The 23,340-nt window shown below is 38.3% G+C and overlaps 1 protein-coding gene across 9 annotated transcripts in view; it reads right to left on the reverse strand.

Moving 5' to 3' along the window:
• The window catches only part of clasp1a (cytoplasmic linker associated protein 1a), an 82,141-nt gene that overhangs the window by 47,098 nt on the left and 11,703 nt on the right, over positions 1-23,340 (reverse strand). For all 9 annotated transcript variants that reach the window (XM_036592208.1, XM_036592052.1, XM_036592272.1 and 6 more), the window contains exons 3-8: positions 14,997-15,075; positions 14,738-14,841; positions 14,286-14,377; positions 13,932-14,007; positions 12,946-13,043; positions 4,031-4,101 (exon numbers count right to left, since the gene is read on the reverse strand). In XM_036592208.1, coding sequence (XP_036448101.1) covers positions 4,031-4,101; positions 12,946-13,043; positions 13,932-14,007; positions 14,286-14,377; positions 14,738-14,841; positions 14,997-15,075 — 520 coding nt within the window. The remainder of the gene's footprint in view (positions 1-4,030; positions 4,102-12,945; positions 13,044-13,931; positions 14,008-14,285; positions 14,378-14,737; positions 14,842-14,996; positions 15,076-23,340) is intronic.

Here is a 23,340-nt window from a genome sequence, read left to right on the forward strand (position 1 = left end):
AGGGGGCGATGACTGAAAGCAGGAGATAAGAAGAGTGGACCACAGAAATATAAAAGAATAACTGCAAAGAACACGAGGCAATGGAGACCGCTTTCACCAGAGGTTTGTTCTCATTGGTCAGGTGTAGTGAGGCATTACAGTGAACAGTGATACATCTCACTACTGTTTTTGTCAGACCAAGCAGAACAGTATTTAGTACTCACAGATAACGATTTAGATACCATACCATAGCCTATTTAAATCTAAGCAGTTTTTCATACACACACACACACACACACACACACACACACACACACACAGAGTTAGTATTGGTGCCTTTTTATGAGTACGAGTAAACGAGCACGGATTCATGCCGATACTCGATACTAGTATCAGTATCGAGGCATCCCTAGGGAGGTGCAGAGGATGACGTCACATGAATGCATGATATGTCTATTACATCCTAAACACCTTTAGAAACAAATTACAGTCAGTTCTGTTTTTGTTGGTGTTTTTAACAGTTGATTGCAGTTATTTTTGTAAAATAAATATTTTGGTTGGTTCAAAAACTCCTTGAAAAAGGTCTTCTCCATTTATCAGAGATATGAGTTGGCAACAGAACTGCATGATTAGCTGTTCTAGCTGACACAGTTCCGCATCAAAAATAGAAATGCATAACAGGCTTAAAATTCCATCCGATATAAAAGACTAACTGACAAATAACCTTTAACACCTCATTATTACTTACATAAATGTGATCAATAATAATCTAGTTCAATACACTGTGATCTTACATGAACGATTCTTCTTCATGCACTGAAATGTTCATCTGCAGAACCTTTGCCAGATTATGAAAAGCAAGGAAATCCTGCAATGCTGAAACGGTCACTTAAAGAGGGAACAAACTATTCCGATCAACTCCAAATCAGATAGCACAGCTGGCCCTTTATATGGGGTATATCGAACCTCTAACACAATCCTCTTCCTTGCTTAAAATGACTGAAGGCTAAACATGCCCTGAAGTAAGACTCCTGAGACCAATGGAAAAAACGCAGACTGCAGAATTAACACACTGACGTGTTAACATTAAGAACACCACCTTTCCACCAAAACATGCACACTGATTCAGAAGAGCTGGGCAGAGTTCAAAGATTAGTTGCCAGGCATTCCTTTTATCATTTGTCCTTGAAACTAAAGAGGGTTTTCTTTTCTGATCCTTACCTTCCCCTGTTGTCATAGTGTAAGCGTCTTTGCCACTCATACAGAGAGAACACGAAGAAAGCGCTGCCCTAGTTCCTTCACAGTCTCTCTCGCTCTCTATCTCTCTCACTATCTCTATGGTCTCCTGTCCCCCTCCCTCTCTTTCCTTCCTACTGCTCTAGTCTTGTGACTGCACCCAAGACAAAAGCCACCCTACTCTCACTCCTCTAACAAAAGGCTGGAGCCACGACTACAACGTGCCAGAATTTTATATTGCTACGTAAACAGTAATTTCGTCTGTCTGCTCTCTTTTTGCTCCCTTATATAAAGTGTATAGAAGCGCCTGGAGGGTGAGCATGTATCAGTGTGCAAAACACTGCCCGCACTTCTCCACAGGAAGCAAAATGTCCGGATGCCCCAGGCCTAGGACAGCAGATTTATAAGTGCATGGAATATTAACAAATGAAAGACACTTCCTATTACAGAATGTTATTAAACTTTCACAACTGCAACACTAAGATGCTTTATACAGAAAAATACTGGAAGTCAAGTGGCTACACAATTTCAGTAAACGCATGCCCCTCACATTCAGTTTGGTTTCAGAGTGGTCTGTGCTACCACAATTAAGAGTTTTTTCTTACTATATAGGTCAATACAGAGTAAGCAAGAGCTACTCAGGCTTACGCTTGCTCTTCAAAACTGGAAAATGAAGCAGATCCTCCAGATTTATGACACAAAACTGGTCTCCTGGCAACCATGAGGGAACATATACAACTACAGCACTTGTAATGGAAGTCGCTCATCACAAGTGTTTAGTAACTCAGTCAAAGAAGTGTGAGTGTAGAATAACAGCGCTTGCCAAAAGTTGAGCACTCATGCGGTGAGGCAGCAGCCTTAGGCCACTCATAGTCCCTAATAAATACAGTGGTGAGATGTAATAAATTCAGCATCAACAAGCTTCTGATAAATGATTTTAATCGCCTATAAGCTAATAAGATATTAATAAGGCAGATAGGAAGTATAGACGCACCAAAATTTCAGCCACCAAAAAGATTTGGCTGAAAATGGTACTTTTGGTCTTTGGCCAAAAGAATAAAACGGACAAAAATTGTGACTGAATAAAAGACAAAAAACTAAGACTAAATATGCCTATAACGACGTGTCACCACCTAAGACTTTACAAAGAACTTTGATGGTAATAAAAATAAGAAACAATGATTAAAAATTTTGCAGCTCGAGACACATTTAAACAGCTTAGCAGATCAACAGTGAAGATGTCAGCTGTGTAGTGTGCTAGACAAGCGATTTGCAATTACTGTCCATGTTGAGTACCAACAAGGGTTGAATAGCCAAGCACTTCTCCACGACAGACTTGATACAACTTGAAATCACGATATCCCACTTGATTTGTAGAAAACAGCAAAACAACCCAATCAGAATCAGCCTACAGACTGTGATTATATTACTAAGTTCATTTTATGCAACCAGCTTTTAACTTGGCTTGACTGAGCCAACTTACTGTTCTTCGTTCTATTATTCTATAACTACCTGGGATACTACAGTAATGACCTAGCAACATCTTAGCAACAACCTACAGTACCAAAGCAACAGCTGAGCAATATCTTAGCAACCACCAGGGATACCACAGGAATGACCCTGCAACACCTTAGCAACTCGCTGAGATTTAATGGCAAGAGCTTTGTCAAGCCAACTTAGAGTTTGTTCACAAACTTTCCCCTTCTAGTTATTTCTTGTCAGCTTTTTTCAGTTTCAGTTTTTGGCACATTGCGTCCTGAATTTTGGTTTTAGTTTCGGCCAAGAATTTCATTTTGATGGATCACTAATATGAATCATCTATTTCCAAACATCTTCATCTAAAAAGGGGCAAATTCCATAGAAATAATATTTTTGTTGAACACAATGCTGTTAAGAACAAAATGGGGGGGGGGGCATTATGGACCACTTGCTCGCCACCTGAATAAATTAACTGAATGCCATGTGTACTTGTTTGCCTTTTCACCTACTACTTTAGTCTGCGATGAGAGAATGTAACATATGAGGCCCCATACTGACCCTCCTGTAGGCAAACTCAACTACTGAGCTCTGAGCTACTGAGCAGCCTGCAACCCTGGCTTTCAGCCCAACACAAAACATGTGGGACAGAGAAATAAACACATACACACACACCCTTATCAGAGAGAAGGAGAATGACCTTGAGTCTAGGAAATAACCTATGGCCCTATTTGAAGTACATCCAAGTACTGGTACTGGTATTTTAGCATCTCAGACGGCAGATTCAAGTTTATTCCCTGCTCGCATGCAAAATATTGCATACATTGCTTTCAGTGAGAACGTTGCCGCGATCAGCTTCGAAAGGGATAAAAAAAAGGGACGTCTCTAATTTGGTAAGAAAAAGAAACATCAAATCATGCCAAGAATCTGGTGTTTAATCCATCTCTTGAAATAAGAAAGGAAGCTAGATATCCAACATGAGCTCCCTGTACTACACTGTAGTAGTGTTCATTCATATCTCTTCACAGAAATAACTGTACATTTACTGGGTTTACATGCCACATGGAAACCATGCCCAAAAACCTAAAGACAAGCTGCAAAGTTCTGTAACTCAAGAATCCCTGTATGACTCAGTTATCTTAGTGATCAATGTTGCAGACAGGACTTCAAGAGCTTATGTGCACTTCGCGTGATCAAACCTGCATTCAATTTAATTCAGCTTCTCTAAAAGCCTTTTAAATAACTGAAGCACAAATGGACAACTAAAAGCTCATTTATTCCAATGAGCCTCAAAGCAAACAGTCTATAAGCCATATTGTTAACATCCCCCCTGTCTTACCTGAGCCAGAAGAGAGGATCATGTTCCCAGATCTTTGGACTTCATCAAATCTGCTGAAAATTACATTCAATCTGAAAAACAAAGGGAGAAACATAGAATGGGTTAATTTGCTCTTCAATAACACAACAAAGAGGTGCCTTTATATCTGTTCTCTGTATTTCAGTGAACTGCAATCACTACCCGAACAACAGTTATTTTCACAAATCTGCTAGTACCTATAGCGGCACAGCTTAAAGGCATGCTAGTAATAGCCTGTTTTGTAACGTCATGGCCGCTGATTCTCAGAACGACGTCCATATGACTGAGGTTAGTGTCAGGTATGTTGCATAAACAGACATACAACATGCAGTTTCTGAACAGTGCAGCAAGAACAGTGTATACCAAGGTCTGCTTTACCTGCTGTTACTGCTTTAACACTGTATCTGAAAGTTTTAGAATGAGCCTGTTGTGCTTCTGCAGAACTTTCAAGTTAAATAACTGCTTTACTCCAGGTAGTAGTAGTACACAGGCTTATCTGGGGTCAAACCCAGGGAGAAAGGGGGGGCATCATATGCCCAGATAAAACAAAATATGGGAAACTGCTTTGCTCCTTTTATTCATCCCAACTGGCTCATGTCTTTGTAATCAGCATGAATGAATCAAGAACAAAACACATACATGACTACAGCTGTCTTATATAACGAAAACTTTCTTCTTGCGCTATATTACACATAATGCATCAAGTCTTCTACCACACTGAAAAATACAGTGAAAAATCAGATTCCAACTCTGATTAGTTTGGCAGCCAGAAGTGATGAGCCTTCACTAGGCTTCATGCTAGAGATGAAACGGTTACCGGTTTCACGGTAAACCGCGGTAAAATTAATGACGGTTAGTAGTACTGTTTGAACTTTAAAGTATCGTTAAAACCGCGGCCGATTACCGCGGTGTGAAAAACTCGCTGCACAGAGTCAAACAAGGCAGATTTATTCCCTCAGATGCAGCTCTGTGTGTGTGTAGAGGGGAAGGGGGAGGGGGAGAGAGAGGGAGAGGGAGAGAAGGGAGAACATGGCGGAATATAGTGACAGAGATTCGGAGATATTTCAGCCTTCTAAGGAGACCAAGTCTGACGTTTGGTCATATTTTGGGTTTTATAAGAATGCAGAAGGAAAGTTAATTGAAGATGACCACCCTGTCTGCAGAACAGGCCTAAAGAAAATAGCGGCGAAAGGGGGCAACACATCCAACCTTACGAGTCATCTTCGCGACCACCACCTACTACTTTTTAGAGAATGCAAGGTTAACTTTAACGTACAAGTCTGTGGGGACTTTGAAATAGAAGAAATGTCATGGTTTGTGTGGTTTAACTTATGCTTATGGTTCGTTAATAATATAAAATGAAGCTTTTAGCATCCAAAAAAAAAAACAATCAACTGTGAATCGAAACTAAAGCTTTTAACACACATTTCTGTGGAGCAGCGTCTCCAAAATGAGCTCCGAGTTAAGAGTCACACAAGCTCTGGAACGAGACGCTGCAAAAGTTCAATCTGCACAGCTCCCCTTTCTCGTCTCGCTTGCAGTGTTTACTTTCTGAGAAGAGAATAGCACTGTCTCAAATCACTCAATGTTCCCTACATAGTGCGCTACTTTTCTAACAAACACGATCATCATTAACAAGCAGCTGAGGTTTAAATAGGGAATTTGTAACCTGTTGTTAATGTTGATTATAGATGACTTAGTCGAACATTTCCTGCACTCTTTGGGTGAAGGATTTGCTATTTCATGATCCACGAAGTGCACTACATAGGGAAGATAGTGTGCTTTGAGACGGGACCTCGCGTGAGTAAACGCTGTGCTGCTTTTAGGAAAAGCAGAGTTTCAGAGATTAAACTTCAGGAGTGTTTCTGCCGCAGCTCAGATGCATGTTAATTTTAAGTTATGTTTTAGTTTTCAAATGCTTTTAGAGAAGCAGCTCCACAGGTGAAGACACACTGTGTGAGTTCTACACTGTCTGCAGCTCACAGCACGGTCATGCAATTTCTCTGTGATTTTGGCTGTTTATCCTGGTGCACTGTATTGATTAGGAGTACAGCGACAATAATGCTGCAATTGCAGTTCGGACAGAAATCCCCCGAGTGCAACACTTCTTAGAAGTAGTAATTTTCCATTAAGACCCACCTCAGAGTTGGTCCAGATTTAATTCTCTATGCAGGGAATTCCCTAGTTATTGTAATTGTTATTATTATTATTATTAATAATAATAATAATAATAAAATAATTACAGCAGTAATAATAATAATAATAATAATAATAACAGTAATAATAATAATAATAATAATAATAATAATAACAGTAATAATACATTTGCTATTCTTTTGTTCACAGAGTATTACAAGTATTGCAAGTAATACAAAAGTAATACAACAAATGTATTGACTATATTTTTATGTTTATGCAAACAAAAAGTGCATATTGCTGCCAATTCTATTTGTGTTAATATAAAAGTTGGTGAAACGAATTTCAGTTTGTATATCAGTATTTATTTTTTTATTTATTTTACTTTAACACATTTGAACAATATCGCGATAATCGTGATAATTTTGGTCATGATAATCGTGATATGAAATTTTAATATCGTTTCATCTCTACTTCATGCATGATGGAGATTACAAGTTGCAAAAGGGGGCTACATCTAAGATCACAGCATCAAGGACAACCAGTCAAAGCCTTGTTGAAGGTCAGCAGCCACTGCTGAGAAATATTAAGCGGCATGGCATGCAAGCCTGAATAAGTAGGCCCAGTATGCAGCAAACCCTCTCTGTGTGCACCCTGAAAGCAAGAGATTCACATTCTGGACACCTCCAGAAAAATTCCTCCTACACCCTCTCATAGCATGCCTCAATCAAAGATGAGTGACTCAGACATACTTCCCTAGGGCACTGCGTATGAGAGATGAATCTATCCAATCTCTGTAAAACTCTCTGCAAGCTTATTCTGCCGTGCTGGATGGAACAGCACCTATGACTTACTGACAACAGGATTTAACTATTATTAGAAAGGTTTTCCGTTCAGTTCAGAGAGGTGGAAAGGGGGTTTTCCTACATATTCATGCTATTATAAAAGGACTGACACAGGAAGTGCTGTTAAAGAGTTCATCTATTCAAAGTATGCTAAATATACAAGAGGCACACCATATGTATTGGGGTACTAGCTACAGCGTACACAATCTGTGGTACCAAGGTTTCATCATCACTCAGCATTATATCACTAAACAAAGCACCTGACAGACAGAAAAATCGCATGGCCACACTGGCAGGGTCCAAAAGTCTATGTCCTATATTTGTTGTATTTTTATATACTCTTATGACATTTGCGTGGTATTATGTACCAAAAAGTCATTTTTTTTTTTAACATAATCATTTTCCAACCTGTCTTGCTGAGAATTAAACAGGCTGACTGTGTTACTGTGTGTTTAAGTAATGTATAAGATATAAGCAATGACTTCTGTTCTGATTGGCTGTCTTGCGAAATGCCTCAGTCAAGGCTGAAACACTTGTGATAACGTCACTGTTCATTGTAAGATCTAAGCCACTGCTAGCAGATTAGGTGGATATTAATGACATCACAAAAATAACACAGTCAAAACACACTGGCTAGATTTGCAGCTTACTTTCCATTTATGGACTGTATGGGCTGGGAAGTGAACGGTACATTTAAAACATTTAAATATACTACATTAAAATCCTTTTTTACTACATGGCAAAGGGAGCTTGCTGGACATTCCATTCCAAAACCATGGGCATTAATATGGACTTGGTCTGCCCTTTGCCTCCACTCTTTTGAGATGACTTTCCGCAAGATTTTGGAGTGTGTCTGTGGGAGTTTGTGCCCATTCAGTCTAAAGAGCTTTTGTAAGGTCAGACACTTATGTTCATGAAGGCCTGGCTTGCAATAGACGTTCCAATTCATCCCAAAGGTGTTCACAGACATGCCAACCTTGGGAACATATTTTGCACAGCACAATAGTACAACAATATTTATTAAAAAAAAAAAAAAGAAAAAAGTAACGCTTGCACACAGTCATTTTTCCACTCACTGCCATATCAAGTTTAGTTATTCAACAGGGTCTACTGCTCTCTCTTCCAGTCAGCATCCTCCTCATCTGATGTCATGTTTATTTTAACTGTAAGGCGCATGCACGCACACGCACAAACACACCTACTTTCTAGGTAACGTTATTTCTGCAGCACACACATTTGCTTTTTTTTCTATCCAGCCATGATTTGCTTCTCTCATTACAGTAATAATAATAATAATGATCATGAGCGGGTTTGTGTGGGGCTGCACAACATGACTTTTGCATGTGAAAAGTCACGTTTAACAGTCTGCAACACTCAGACAGTATAACTTAGCGTTACTTTGCCAACATAAATGCCTGATGAACAAGCAAACTAGCTTGCAAATTCCGTAAAATTTGGCTAACATTATTAACATTACCCATTTTCCCCAAGGTTGGCAGGTCTGCATTAACTTAACTCAATTCACAATTTCAACTTTCCACACCCACCCCAGTTTGTTTACCTTTGCAAAGGAATAAAAAGCACTTTCCTGCCTTGTAGAACCAATGAGACTGAGTGAGGTGGGTGAACAAGAGGGATAAAACCTGTGTTGCTGTCGATTTGCAGCCTCTTGAAATGACTGACATTACGCATTTGTCATCCCTGGGGAATGAACCCAGCACTACCATTGGTCGAACTCTTCTTCTTTTGTTTGTCAGAAGGCTAGACACTGCTGCCAGATACACAGCTAACATGAACAAAAAGGCATTTCACCACAGTTCTGCTTCAAGTTTATAGCCAAACAAAGCAATTACTCGTTATGTATTTCACGCTCAAACTTCTTAAAAACATTTTGCATGTTTGCATGGCTAGCCAATTAGCTCACTGAGGCTAACCTGCTGGGGGCAAGTGCTTCTGAGTAATATGCTCCTGACTATTGCCTCTTTCCTGACCATGCACATACGAGTGGTGAGTCAATGGAGCTCTTGTCTTTATGGACCTCACTTTGTACACAGGAGCACAGTAATGCTGGAACAGGAAAGGGCTTTCGCCAAACTGTTGTCAAAAAGTTGTAAGCATGTAATTGTGTAAAATATCTTCGCATTAACATAATCCTCCCCTGGAACTAAGGGGCCTAGCTCTAATGCTGAAAAACAGCCCCAGACCATCATTCCTCCTCCATCAAACTTTACTGCTGGCACTATGCATTCTGGCAGACAGCATTCTCCTGGCTTCCAATAAACTCAGATTTGTCTATCCGACTGCCAGATAGTGAAGCATGATTTAACACTCCAGAGAACACTTTTCCACTGCCCTGGAGTCTGGCAGCAGCATGCTTTATACCACTCCAGCTGATTTTTGGCAAGGCACATAGTGATCTTAGGCTTGTATGCAGCTGCTCAGTCATGGAAACCAATTAGCTCTGCTGATGTTGCTTTTAGAAGCAGTCTGGAACTTTGCACTGAGTGACACAGTGGAGGATAGCCTTTTTTAGTTTGTTTTTGCTTTAACATGCTACACGCTTCAGCACTCAGCAGCCACACTCTGAGTTTATGTGGTCTACCGCTTCGTAGCTGTTCTGTTGCTGCTCCTAGATGCTTCTATTTCACACATTTACAGTTGACTGGGGCAGATCTAACAGGGCAGAAATTTCCCAAACTGACTTGTAGCAAAGGTGGCATCCTATGACAGTGTCATGTTTAAGGTTACTGAGCTCTTCAGTATATAACCATTGGAAGGGGTGTCCACGTACTTTTGGCCATATAGTGTATATCAAAAAAGTTGCTTAAAGTCTTCACAACCAAGTGACACAAAGAGTCTGAAAATTAGAGAACTACTGAAGTGAGCCCTTGCCTTTTTGAGTCCAAATCACATTTTTCTCTATACTTTACATTTGGTGAGCAGTACAACATGCCTCTTTTACTTTAAATGTAAATGAGGTAGATACATACCAACGCTGATTGCTAAACCCTTATACAATCTAATGCTTTTAAAAAGAGATTTCTTTTTGCCTGACTAAATCTATGCAAATTGTCTGTGTAGCTCCAAATCAGATTATTTAGCATCTACTTCTCCCTTAATGTGCCAGGGACCACACTACAACAGTACGGTCAATTTGACAGGTTCTTTAACTCCACATTCCCACTGTTGTGGCACCTTTAAAGTCTTCCAAATCTTTTGTTTGGGCACCACTTTAAAACAAAGGGATGGCATAGTAACTGCAGGCTTAGATACACAAAAAAACGATTCTGATGGAACATATGGGCAGAAGAACTCAGCATTTTAATTCAACCCTTCTTAATTGTGTGGTAATCTCTTACAGTAAAAGGATTAGAACTGGATCCACAGACCATGGTCACAGGTTGGCATGGAGCTGAGCTGACTGAGCACCCACCAGGAAAATGCCACTAATCTAATTATTAGCTCTTCTTTCTTAAATGGATCTAAAATTAGCAATTAAAAATAGCTTAAGTAAGACTGCACCACAGAAGATTTATGTTGCACAGTTGTAACTTGCAATGTAACAATTTGAGATTTCGACAAAACAATGGACAAGGAATTTTTCCATGAAAAAAAAAATATATATAACATTACATTTTTAAAATGTATTAAACTTTTGAAAATAAGGCACACTTGCAATGGAAAAATCTGCTCGTCTTGCAGTAAAAGTGAAAAGGACGAATATTTATACTACTCACTCAATATAAAACCAACAATCTCAAACACAGACATTTTCTCCTTCCATAAAAGTATGTTTACATTTATTTACATCCCTAGTCTAGCCTGAATGTGAATGGGGAAAAATTCTGGCATACAGACAATTGATCACAGAGCCACTCCAGCATCATGCTTTCATCCCCAGGCAGAGTCTAATAGAACCTCTCTCACAGCCTTATAAACACAAATGACATGATCTGAGGAACAGACGCTCCCCTCAGGCTGACCCCAGTTTCAAAGGGAGGGTAAAAGAAGCTCAACAGATAAACATCTCAGGCCACACAAATAAATAAACAAACAAATAAACAGGTTAATATATAACTGAGCAAGCTTTCTAGAACTGGGTGATAAAGCTATGTAAACACAAATTGATGATGATTGACAAGTAAGCCAAAAACAAAGATTCAAAGACAAGAACTGCTATTTTGTGAAAAAGAAACAGAGGAGACTAGAGAAGACTAATTTACATTTTAACAGATTGCAAATAATATTTACATGTATTGTTTTACCCTTCCTTTGCATCAACGATGGAATGTGTCTGTCATTTAAAAATAAAATCACATGGCTTTGAAAATTATTTCTTTATAGCACATAGTTTCTTCAGCAGGGAGGCGCTATTAGCAAACAAGTCACTATAAAGAGAAGAAACACAAATGCATGTGGTTTGCAGTAACTATTTTCAAATCGACAGGTGAAATACTTTAAAAAAAAGTTGAGTTTTATAAAAAAAAAAAAAAGTGCTGAGCATTATATTATTTAATATGGAGTGGGCCGTATTAAATAACACAATGGTTTAATATAAGGTCTAGGTTGAATTGGGCCACATCTGTATGTGTGTATCTGTATGTGTTTCCCACATGGGAGGGCAAAAATTAGAAATATAACTTCAAATATAACTGTAATTTCTTTAAAAAAAAAAACAAAAAAACAATTATTTATATAATAAAATACACCTAATTATTTCGTATATTACATAGTCCCTTGTGGCAGACATCTCACAAGTGCCTGTCAAAAAGCTACAGCTCAAAGGGCATGAATCAGCTATGAATCACTCCGACTGGATTTCCTCTCAGTATGCATGTGTTAGCCCTGACACAGCTGTTCCTCAGTACAGAGAGCAGAGGAGCTAATCTTACCATTACAGTGCTGGTGTACAGAGTTAATTCAATTAAGCTGAGAGAGAGAACATGCAAACCCTTTACCAAACACCAAACGGCATGAGAGATTGGACGACTCACACGTCCCTAGGGGTTTTATTTTCAGACTCCAGCTGTCACACAAAAGTTGCCACTGAAAATCAGTGTTGGCCAGAGGCTGGGAGCATGTCTTCTTCGGAGCGGATCATAGCAGCCAATAAAACTCAAAAGTTGTGATATAGGGCCCCATTCCAAGCTTCAAATTAGCACTTCTCAAAAGGCTCAGATATTGGACTGGATGTTTTTGCTGAAATTTCAGGCTATCCTGTCACATCACTGTTTTTCTAAGGCTGTTTTCATATCTAGTTTATTTACTCCAACCCACAGTGTTTAGTTTTTTGTATCTTATTAACTTGTTCAGTCTATTTCATATTGCAGCAGTAAGAGTGCATCAAATTGTACACAAGTGTTTGTTGTTTGGTGAAAAACATGGATACATACAAGCACTCAGTCACTTTCACGTTGGCCTTCATTAGCCCCAAAAGTTAGATTGCGGTGTGTCGTTTTTTTAATGATCGATTAGTTTAATTCTGTACTGATTTGATTATAACTAATCAGGCTGGTGACGCCTGGCCCCACTAACGGAATATGTTCCATGGTCCATGTGACAAAATACATTTTTAAATGCAATATTCTTCTATCACTCATCAGCCCTTATTAGCAGCAGCTCATGCTGCAAGAATGATATGAGCATCTGTCAAGAATCAAATGTTAAAACGGGTGCATTAAGAGGAAAATAACACTGATGTTCAATACTTTGAATGCAGTCCAACTTGGCTCAATATACCATAACTACAAGAAAACTTGATCTAAACGTGATCCACTTGTTTATGATTCAGTGGAAGGGTGTTTAAGTTGACTTTGCAGCGATGTGGTATGTAGTTTGTATGAATGCAAGAGAAAAATTTACAAAAAGAAACCAGAGAGCAAAAGATGCATGCACAGATTGAAAGGCCTATCTCACCGTGATTGTGGCAATCCTTTTTTGCTGAGGTCCACCCTCACCCTCTCTCCAACATGTCTATATATCTCCACAAGGCAATTCATGGCACTGTCCCTCACCTGGAAGGACACAGAGGAGGGATTCGGTACGTTTCTAAAACATTTATGAAGTACAAAGCACTTATCAGAAAATAAATACGGTAATACAGAACATAACCCTGTTTGTATCTGTTGTAAAGGTTAGAGTTCTACCTCTAAAAATGAAAAAGGAAAATTAAGATAATTTCCACAGAAAAATAGCACAAACAAACTCAAATATGGCATGTATCAATGTCTAATTTATTTAAATCGGTGGTGATTTTCTGACCAAAGGACCGCTGGAGTCTGGATATTTTTGGCTGGCAGACTATTCTGGTTTAGTTCATATGCACAAAGTTTAGGTATCATTTTAGTATTTCATACCAATCATGGTAAAATTTGGTAACATTTTCAGATATTTTTTGAACATTCATTCTTAGAATCTGTTTCAAGTCTTTTATTTCCTTATATAAGTTGCAACACTAAAAAACGATTTGATGTTTGAACTTGCCTTAAATTTTGAGTTCACTGAACTTCTGATAGTCAATTAATTTTGAGAGTTTTACATTCTCTTGAATTATGTTTGAAGTTCAGTTAACTCAACATTTTAAGGCAACCAGATTACTTGCTTTAAATTAAAACACTGAACACATATTAACGCATGCAAAGTACACACAATTTGTCAAGATATATTTTCAGGGTCACTAGCTCAAACAACCACCAGGGGGCACAGTGGACTAAAGAAGAACAGAAAGAGATTCTGGGAACAAAGGCAAAGCCAATGCTTTAGATTTTTAATGGACCATATGAAGAAGATTATCTTACATGATGCAAGTTGAAATAATCTTTGAGTCATTATTTTAAAACAGGGAATACTGATGTCCTTTGCTTATGCTCAAACTAACATGCACATTATAAAATATAACATACCTGACTTGTGGGGTCTCCTAGCAGATTACATATATGTGGTACAATTTTGCTAAGGGTTAGGCCCTGGGCACCATATCTGAAACAGAAGAGACACATTAATGTGTGTGGATTAGATTTAGTAAATCAAGGAGAATAAACAGGTCTATCTACTGATCCTCCAATGAAGAAACAACATTACAGCAACCTGCAGTTACTATTAATATTTGTCTTAACAAGTTGAACGTATTTTGTGATCAATTCTGCCAGTATTTATAAATCCATATTATGTCTTAAAATCTAAGGTAGCACAGGTAGCAGTTTAAAGTGCTGCATCTAAAAGAAATTACTGAAAGTGTCCATTTTACAGAGACTTACGTGTTTAGTGTTGCAATGAGACAAAGACAGACTCCTTCCCTGGTCCTGTTGTTTTTGTGTTTAAATCCTCCCAGCATTCTGTCCCAAACATGCTGCAAGGACAATCAGACAAATGCATTTGCTTTAATTCAATTTAATGTCTGCTAATCTTATTAAGGATCTCACAACTCCTTCCTCTCTGAGCCTGGAAAATTGCCTATCAACTAAGTGAAATCTGTTCTTTAACTAATCTCCTGGGATATTCCTCTTTCAGATAACCAAAACCTAAAAACTGTACACTGTCATAGTTAGTGACGCAGCTATAATAATGCTAGAGATTACAAAAAACATGCTTCTCTGCTCATACGCAATGCTCATACATGCATACCTGTGAAAATTCACCTTTGGGCACTTTTTTCCCCACTTTATGAGCATGGTTCATGCTTTCATGCGTTATTCATAATTTTAGCTACCTGGGGATTAGCAGCCTGGTCCATGATCTTCAGCAGCAGTGTCTGGTCCTGGTCTCTGACTTGATCTTTGGCATCACCTAACCGATCAATCAAGCTAGGTAAAACTGCAAGCAGACAAAATAGCATGTAAATAACCAATACTCTGCAGTTAGTCACATGAGAAAGAGGAAATACACATCTAGTAGACATAACTCCTTGTATAGCAGTTCATACAGAGACACAAACATCTTTTTTCTTTACATTAAATATATTTGACTACCTGTTCCAACTTGGGTCCGAAAACGGTCTTGCAATCTCGTCACTAAAGCAGACAAAATGTCCATTCCCAGCAGAGCCAACTAGGGGAGAAAAAAAAAGAACAAATGAGTAAAGATTAATAAACATGAACAGAAAATGTGTGCAAATGACAAGTACTGATTCTATCATAAGCCTCTGGTCCTGTCACTCCACTGCTTGATCAAAAACTGAATAAGCAGGGCAGAGAGGGGATGGGCGATACAGAAAAAAAATGGAATTTTTATTCAACATTTCACATACAGTGCTGCACTAAATCTAATAAAACAGGCATAATTATGCTCTCTTTGTAATGAAACATGCAGCCAGTAAATGTTCATTATTTTTTAATTTCATTTTTTAATTTCAGTATAAATTTATGACCATAAAGCAGTCAGAGAGAAAATCATAGGCATCAGAGAGAATACCAGTAACAATGGAGAAAGGCAGAGATTTGAAGTAGTTTGCCCAAACTGCTAAATACAGGAGCAATGAAGGAGTTAGCCCCACTCAAAAATTTAACAAGGAAATTCCTAAGTAATTATACAATAAACTTCTTAATGAGCACATGGTCACACAGCCATAGACCTTTCACACATTTTACTACATTTCTAGCCTGTTTATACGTAAATGTTTTGGAACACAAGCAAGTAAACAATGTGTTTAAACAATTTCAAAAACAGCTTGATCATATTACATTTTCATATTGGGTATGATCTTGATACAGTACATCACTTTGCTGGTGTAACATTACTAAGAGTACAGGAGTCTCTTTGGTTGTACCGCGAGTAAACACACAGACACGCCAATGACTTTTGCAGTTTACTCCCTTAAAATGTGTCCTGACATTTTAATACCATAATAACCTATCAATTCAGTTTAAAATGTTTATTTACTACTTTGGACATGTTCAGCTGCTTACTATTTGCATTAATCTTAAGCTACATCAGAGTGATGCTTAAGCAGATTATGACTGTGTCCTTATTTAAGATTGGATTCTCATTCTGAAAAACTGTTGCATCTTCAGCAACTGGACAGAATAGATTTTGGAATGGATGTTTTAGAAAGACTTCAATAACTGCTACAATCAGTGTGAGAGATTATAAGCTTCATTAGAACAGACTAGCTAAAGCTGAGACCACCAATCAATTTCACAACTATTACTGATAATAGCTCTGAAATTCATAGGTAAAATGTAACCTGTTTTCCTCCTTTTAGCATGGTTTTACGTCATTTATATGTGCAGCAATAAATTGCCTTCGCTAGCTGCCACACTAGCAAATGCCATCTGAAATGGCAGGATATCTGTTTCTTAATTTCAGTGGAATGTTCAAGATTAAAGCTTTGAAGCTTTGTCACTCCCTCTGGGACAAATGGAAACTCTCCAAGACATAACAAATCCTCAATTGTTAAATGTGTGGTATTTCATAATAATAATAATAATAATAATAATAAACAGCTCAATTAAACAACTGTTCCAAATTGTTTATAGTACCAGCACCAGAATAAGGTGATATTTATATATTCTTTCCTCAAATGGACCTATGCGGCTGCCGTCTAAATGCTAATCCTTTTAGGGTCACCATTCTATGCCTCAACCAGATCACTAAAAGACATCTTTTCAGTCTTCTACTACAAATACACTACTATCAGAGCACTTCACTGTACCTACACACTCAGAGACGTGTGCTCCATCAGCAGATGGGCTTGAAGGTATAATCCTGATCCTTTGTTCTTAGACAAAAGAGAATTACAGTAATTATGGTGATGTCTTTAAAAGCAAGCTCGGAGTCAGCCAAGCCACATCAGCTGAACAGAACAGACTTGCAGGCAGCAAAAGAAAAAAAAAAACATTTTTGTCCATCTGATAACTGAATAACTGATGCATTTTTTTAATGAAGTTTACTTCTCCTTTAAGTTTTAGCATGTCTAACTCCACATTATAATAAACTAAAAAATATTATAAAAAATAACATCCACCTCTCTAGTTAGACTCAGGTTCTGGCTAAGGTGGAATATGGTGCACAGGACTGTAGCACTCGCTGTGTGCCGGTGTCCAGGCAAGACAACAGGGCCTTCCTCTGCCTCACTGATTTGTCAGTCACTAAGGCCACTCTCAGCCATAGTCACTGGCCTACTCCCCTCAGACAGACAGACAGATGGTACAACCCCGTCCCACTGGCCTGCAGACCAAACCCATCCTCTCATGAGCGAATGGCTGCTTTCTTTTTCTCTCAGACTTCAACACTCTTCATTGCTATTTTTATCTCTCACTTCCACCACAGAGCCTGGGAAAGGAGGGGCATTGTCTTCCCTGAGTTTTTATTTCTACTGCTTTGTGCTTCTTTTCCCCCTCAGTACATGCTTTTAACTGCTTTAAATCTAGGCTTATTACTCAGTTAATAACCTTAAGATTTAATATTAGTCATGTACAATGATATCAAAATCATATATTAATTGAAAAAAAAAAAAAAATTAACGACATATTTATTGTAGCCCAGAAGAGTAGCACATTCACATGGAGGAAACTGTGGTCTACTGCCTTTTATTCATTTTACTGCATTTGTAACACTCTACAAATGTTACACACACACACACACACACACACACACAAACAAACTACATATCTCTTGTCAGAAGAAAACCTCATATCTCCAAAATGCAGCGATATACATACTTATGCGCACATACACACACACACACACACACACACACACACACACACACACACAGGTAACACAGTTAAGCCTGTCACAACTGTTACATCATCTTTTGATCCTAAGAGCTGACAGCAATTATTTAAGATGGGCGCTATTTCTTTCTACAACATACATGTAAATAAAAAAGAAAATACTTTTAATGAGCCACATCACGGGTCTAACAACAAAACATCAAAGTGCTGTCCGGTGCTTTAGAGGACATGTTTAGAGGACAGCGGTAAGTACTGCGTGTTTATTTGAGCTCAAGACGTGCCTGTCATCATTCGGGAGCTACTAGGTATTGACAGCAAGATATCAGTCAATGACGGCACACAACATACAAAAAGGACAATTAAATTGTTAACCACAATCATTTATACAGCACTTACTCATTGGCTACAATTTCATGATCCTGATAGGTCTAAACACAGCATTGTCCCCCTTCATTGTAATGAAGTCCACACTGGAGCACTGTATCCAGGCCAGTTATACTACATCCACACTACCCATACTGCAGCACTTTATACAAATGCACAGTTACGGAAGGGTGCAAATATCTCTGTCCACTAACAGGATCAGTACAGGATTACAGGATGAACTGGTAACTTGAGAGCATGTAGAGATGTAAACAGCCATGCTAAGTAACAGATACCATGACATGAGGGAGAAACTGTCTTCATTTGCTTGGCCTCCATAAAAACATTATAGAATTTTTTTTAATAGGCAAAAACTGTTGTAGACACTGAATTGTGAAGCCAAAGTACAGACAAGCATTTTTAGTGACTTGTGGTTACATACACCATATACGTACATAAAAAAACAACATATAACTAAGCCTCCAATCTGTAAATATCATTCAAGAGATTTGTCTGAAGTTGACATGTTATTTCCTGGTGGCCAAGAGCCATTGAATAGCATTTCTCTTTTACGTGGGTCTGTTTTTGTTGCACTGTCTTGACAATAGTCAGGCCCCACGCATCAAGCAAAAACAAATTCTGTCACAATTATCGTACGAATTATTGTATGTCTGATCTTTCAGCTTATTTATCCCTATATGCTGACCAGTAAGATGACCACAACTATTTTCTATATTAATTTTCTATGTTGCAAGAAGGAGAATGTGACTTGAGTGCATCGGTTGGGTTGAAGCAAATAAATGAAAATAAAAGAAAATAATAAATGCAATTATTAAAATAAAAATAAAAGTTCTAACTTGTTGCCATAACCTGTTTAAAAGGTAGCATTGAGTAATGTTTGCTCATTTGTTCTCTGGGTAGCAAATGCTAACAATGTTAGCATGTATGCTTGCGTATATTAACAGTATGTTAGCATGTCTTGAGAAGTATGTAAGTTTTGCTTGACTCTACATATGATAATTATATTTGGCAATTTTAAGTACTGATTGCAATTATATATATGATAATCATCAGCTAATTTTTTTATAGTGAAAGGCCTAGCAAAACAGTTTGTGATTGGTCAATCTGCATGTCACAGCCTTTTCTTGTCAAATCGGGCAGTTCTTGGCCATATTGCAATGCAACCTACCAGATTGCCTGCTGACAAAAACTGTAGCCTAACAACACTGCCGTGTCATGGATTCAGGTATAACTCAAATTTTTTCTCAAATTTGGTCACATACTATGCAAAATCACTCTGTGAATTTTGTGTAGTATATTGATAGTTCATTAAATAACTATGTAATCATCTACTAGTGACTAACTCAGACCAGTTTCCACCTTTCTTGGCTGGGGCACACTGAACCTTGCTCCCAAAACAACATACAGTACGTCTAAATATGCACCTACTGCTATGGTCAATATCTTCCCCTGTGTTAAAAACTGTCAACAATAAGGTGGCCAGCTTTGCTTGCAGTCACGCTGCTTTCTTTGTGATCCCTCACTCTCTGCAGTGATTTTCCATGAGCTGAGAAAACAGCTGGGCTGAGTTACAGCCGAGTGAAATCAACAGGCCCAGACAAGGCCACAGGACAGAAACACAGGCTTGTTCTCTCCATGCTATCATTATTGTCTCCATGTTACCTACCTTATCACGGAGAAAGAGGTCTGTCCAGTCGTGAATCAGCTTTAACTACTGTCAGTGAGCTGTGAGTTCAAAGCCCATTTACCAGTTCAGTTCATCCCAGACCAGTGCTTGGGGCAGAGGGAAATAAAGGCAGCTGTAACATGAGGCTTATGTTGCTCAACAGCTGCTCACAAGCAGAAAAATGACTCAGTCAGTGACTAGCAAGAAATGCCTTAGGGATGAAGCTGCCAAAGAAGAGAAAATATCTACGATGGCCAACAAACCAAAGTAACACACAGATACATGCCCATATGTTTTTATCCCTCTTTCAATTCAATTCTATGAACTTAAACTGCCCTAAAAGCCTGTTCATCCACAGCATAAGTGCTTCCTTTCCACACTGTGTGAATCTGCATACAGCAGCACTTTCAGCATTTACTCAGACTTGCTTAGCATGCCACTGTTATGACTGTACTGACAGGCTGTCTGAGCAGTCTGTAGTCACAGAGCTCTTGTGAGCAGGCCTGATTCCAGTGCTGAGTAACGCAGGTTAGATTTAGGGGTCAGGAACTGCCAGATAAGCTCGGAGGAGAGTATAAACTGCTGAGCCCTCAGGGATCAGACACAGCAGGGCTTTGATGCTCCCTGAACTACATCACTCACTACCAGAGCTATTAAAAAACCCACTGCTCATGCCAGCATGAGCCCATCTACGATAAAGCCTTTAATTCACTCAGAGTTTATAAAAAAAAGAGATGTCAGTCCTAAACCCATAACAGAACATGCTAACACTAGCATACTGGTCTGTTACCAGCACATCAAAGGCACTTCTTACTTCTCAGCTGCATGAGAAAGCTAATGTGGCTAAGCAACCAAGTCCACTGGGTGCAGCAGTAGGCATACACTAAATATCCTATCATGAGAGCTATGCTGATATGCCCTGAACTCATGGGACCAATCACTGCAGGGATGATGATTATCTCAAAACAAGCACAAACTACGAGGAGCTAAACATGAACTAGCGCCTGTATCAACAAAAACAATCCAGCTCAGTCAAGATATTCATTCCAAAGCATGCCCGTGACTGCAATGTTGATAAAACATTTAGATTACACAATATTAAGATTCCAGGTTTTGTAATAACAGTTATTTAAATGTAATAGTTATTCTGTATTCCCAAACTTTGAATCAACCCCAGACATTTTAAGTGGCATGAAACATGGCATAGTGGTAAATAACTCATGTGGGTTTCTGTATTTTTCAATAATGACATCACTCATACCACTTCTCATCTACATTAGACAGCTAATCTGGACTACCATGACCACTATGCTACCCTTCTCACAAAATGACCTACCTGCTCCTAGTCACAGATGGTAGTGACATTCATAGAACTCTGCACTTACAAAAAGAGTGCTTTGGCTGGTTGTATACAGATAATTGTGATTTTTCTGACCAATATCAGGGTTTAAGTGATCTGTACTGGAGGATAGTATTTAACACATATGAAACTTACACATTTCTCTTGAAAACAATCATGAAAATAATTAAATGAAATGATGCAGTTGTTAGAATTACTGTTTGTTTAAACAACCAAAATGTTGAAGATGACATGCTGTTACAATAGCTACTACTATTGTTATTAATTCCAACAACAACAACAACAACAACAACAACAACAACAACAACAAAGCAAACCAATTAATTAGAAATAATGAATCTATTTTTAAGATCCGGTTCAATGACCGTGTAAACCAAAAGCAATTCACAAAACTGCACACAGCAACACAGTTCATGCTGCAGAAGAAACTCAAATCTGGGTTTCTGATTAACAACTATGTCTACTTATTAGCTAAACAATAACCAAAGCTAGACGTATGACCTTACCCACAAACGGTATTTAAGACAACTCAGAAAACCACTACATACAAAGTAAGGAATGTTACTTGAATGTCTATTATAATCTTAAAACATTCATGTCTGCGACAATCAATCTCTCAGAACCTCCCTAAGACATGCACTTGCCCTTTATATATTTATGCAATGAACATTATTGTGAACATGACTGATGATCCTTAACCTATTTAACAACAACAACTTCATTCCCTAAGAGGGCTGTTACGATCATTAAATTTTAGCCGACAATTCTTGGACATATACATAATTGTGATTAAAGATCTGTCTTTTCTTATACATTATATGTATTAAATTACAAGCCAAAAGTGGCCAAATTGGCTTATTACCCATCTTGCTTCCTAGCTATGTTTACCAGATAGCTAACACATGTAGTATTGTCAAATTGATACACTACACTGTACACTTTCAGACAAAAGTGACAGTTACACAAAATCATGTGTAGGCAAGCAGAGCAATATTTTTTCTTGAGCGTGGAAATACAAGAAAGAAAACTCTCATTCTGCCAGAACACACGAAAAAAAAACATTAAAATAAGCTACATAGCTACCAAACATTACTTGTGCTGTCCTCTAAACATCTTAGAGCACAGAATTAGAATTTAGAACTTACGCCCCATGATGTGTCACAATTAATTAATTTACTGTTTTCTTTTATCTACATTCATTTACCTCAACTCACCACACCTAATTCACTTCATATACTGTGAAATCTAATATGGAAAATGTGATCATCTTGTGGTTGGTATAGAGACTGGGGTTCGAACACACCCCTTACCCCAGAGTTTATCAAAGACTGCATGGCCTGCCACAAGAATATACTTGCTGTTTATAAGGACATACAATCAGGAATAACTATTATCCACGCGCACACACACACACACACACACACACACACACACACACACACACACACACACACACAGGCAGAAAAACGTACATACTACAAACACACACCAACCAAGCACAAATGAAACTGTCTTACTAAAGACACAAACAGTGCATGAATAGTTCATAAATAACAAATTGTTCAGGCAGCAAGAACATTGACTGAAATACTGCGTTTGACCATCAGTACCACAAGGGCACATGCATCCAGCAACAAAAGAAAAGAAAGGCAAAATCTAGAGCTAAAGGAACTGTACTGTATTGCATATTCAATCAATTTTCAACTGCAAAAAAACCCCAAAATGTTGTGCGTTGTAGTTTTGAATGTGCTGCTTAATTTCATTCTCTCAGACCGTACACTGGCAATTTATTGTCTAAGCTGTTTACAGACCATCAGAATTTGTTATTAGAAATAAAATGCCTAGATTTCCCAAAGCAGCAATGAAGTCTCTGCCACGGTGTGAGTGGAAGGGGAAAAATAAATAAATAAATAAATAAATAAATAAAACACACACACACACACACACACACACACACACACCACAGTAGGACGCTGTGTGTCTGGTGAAGAAACCAGGCACCGTTCCACCATCCCCCCCAAGCACTGTCAAACCAAAATAATAGTGCACATTACTTGGAAATCTGCAACAGAACATTCTAATGACCCGCCAACAGCAATAAGCTAGTGTGATTAAAAAGTAAAAAACATGTTACAGCATGGAGCAACCCCTTCATTTCTTAATGAGTACAATCACAATTTATAAAAGTTTATCAGTCTCAAGACTGCTACTCTCTACCTAGGTATATC

This window comes from Colossoma macropomum, unplaced genomic scaffold (genome assembly GCF_904425465.1).
Source record: "Colossoma macropomum unplaced genomic scaffold, Colossoma_macropomum, whole genome shotgun sequence".
NCBI lineage: Eukaryota > Metazoa > Chordata > Actinopteri > Characiformes > Serrasalmidae > Colossoma > Colossoma macropomum.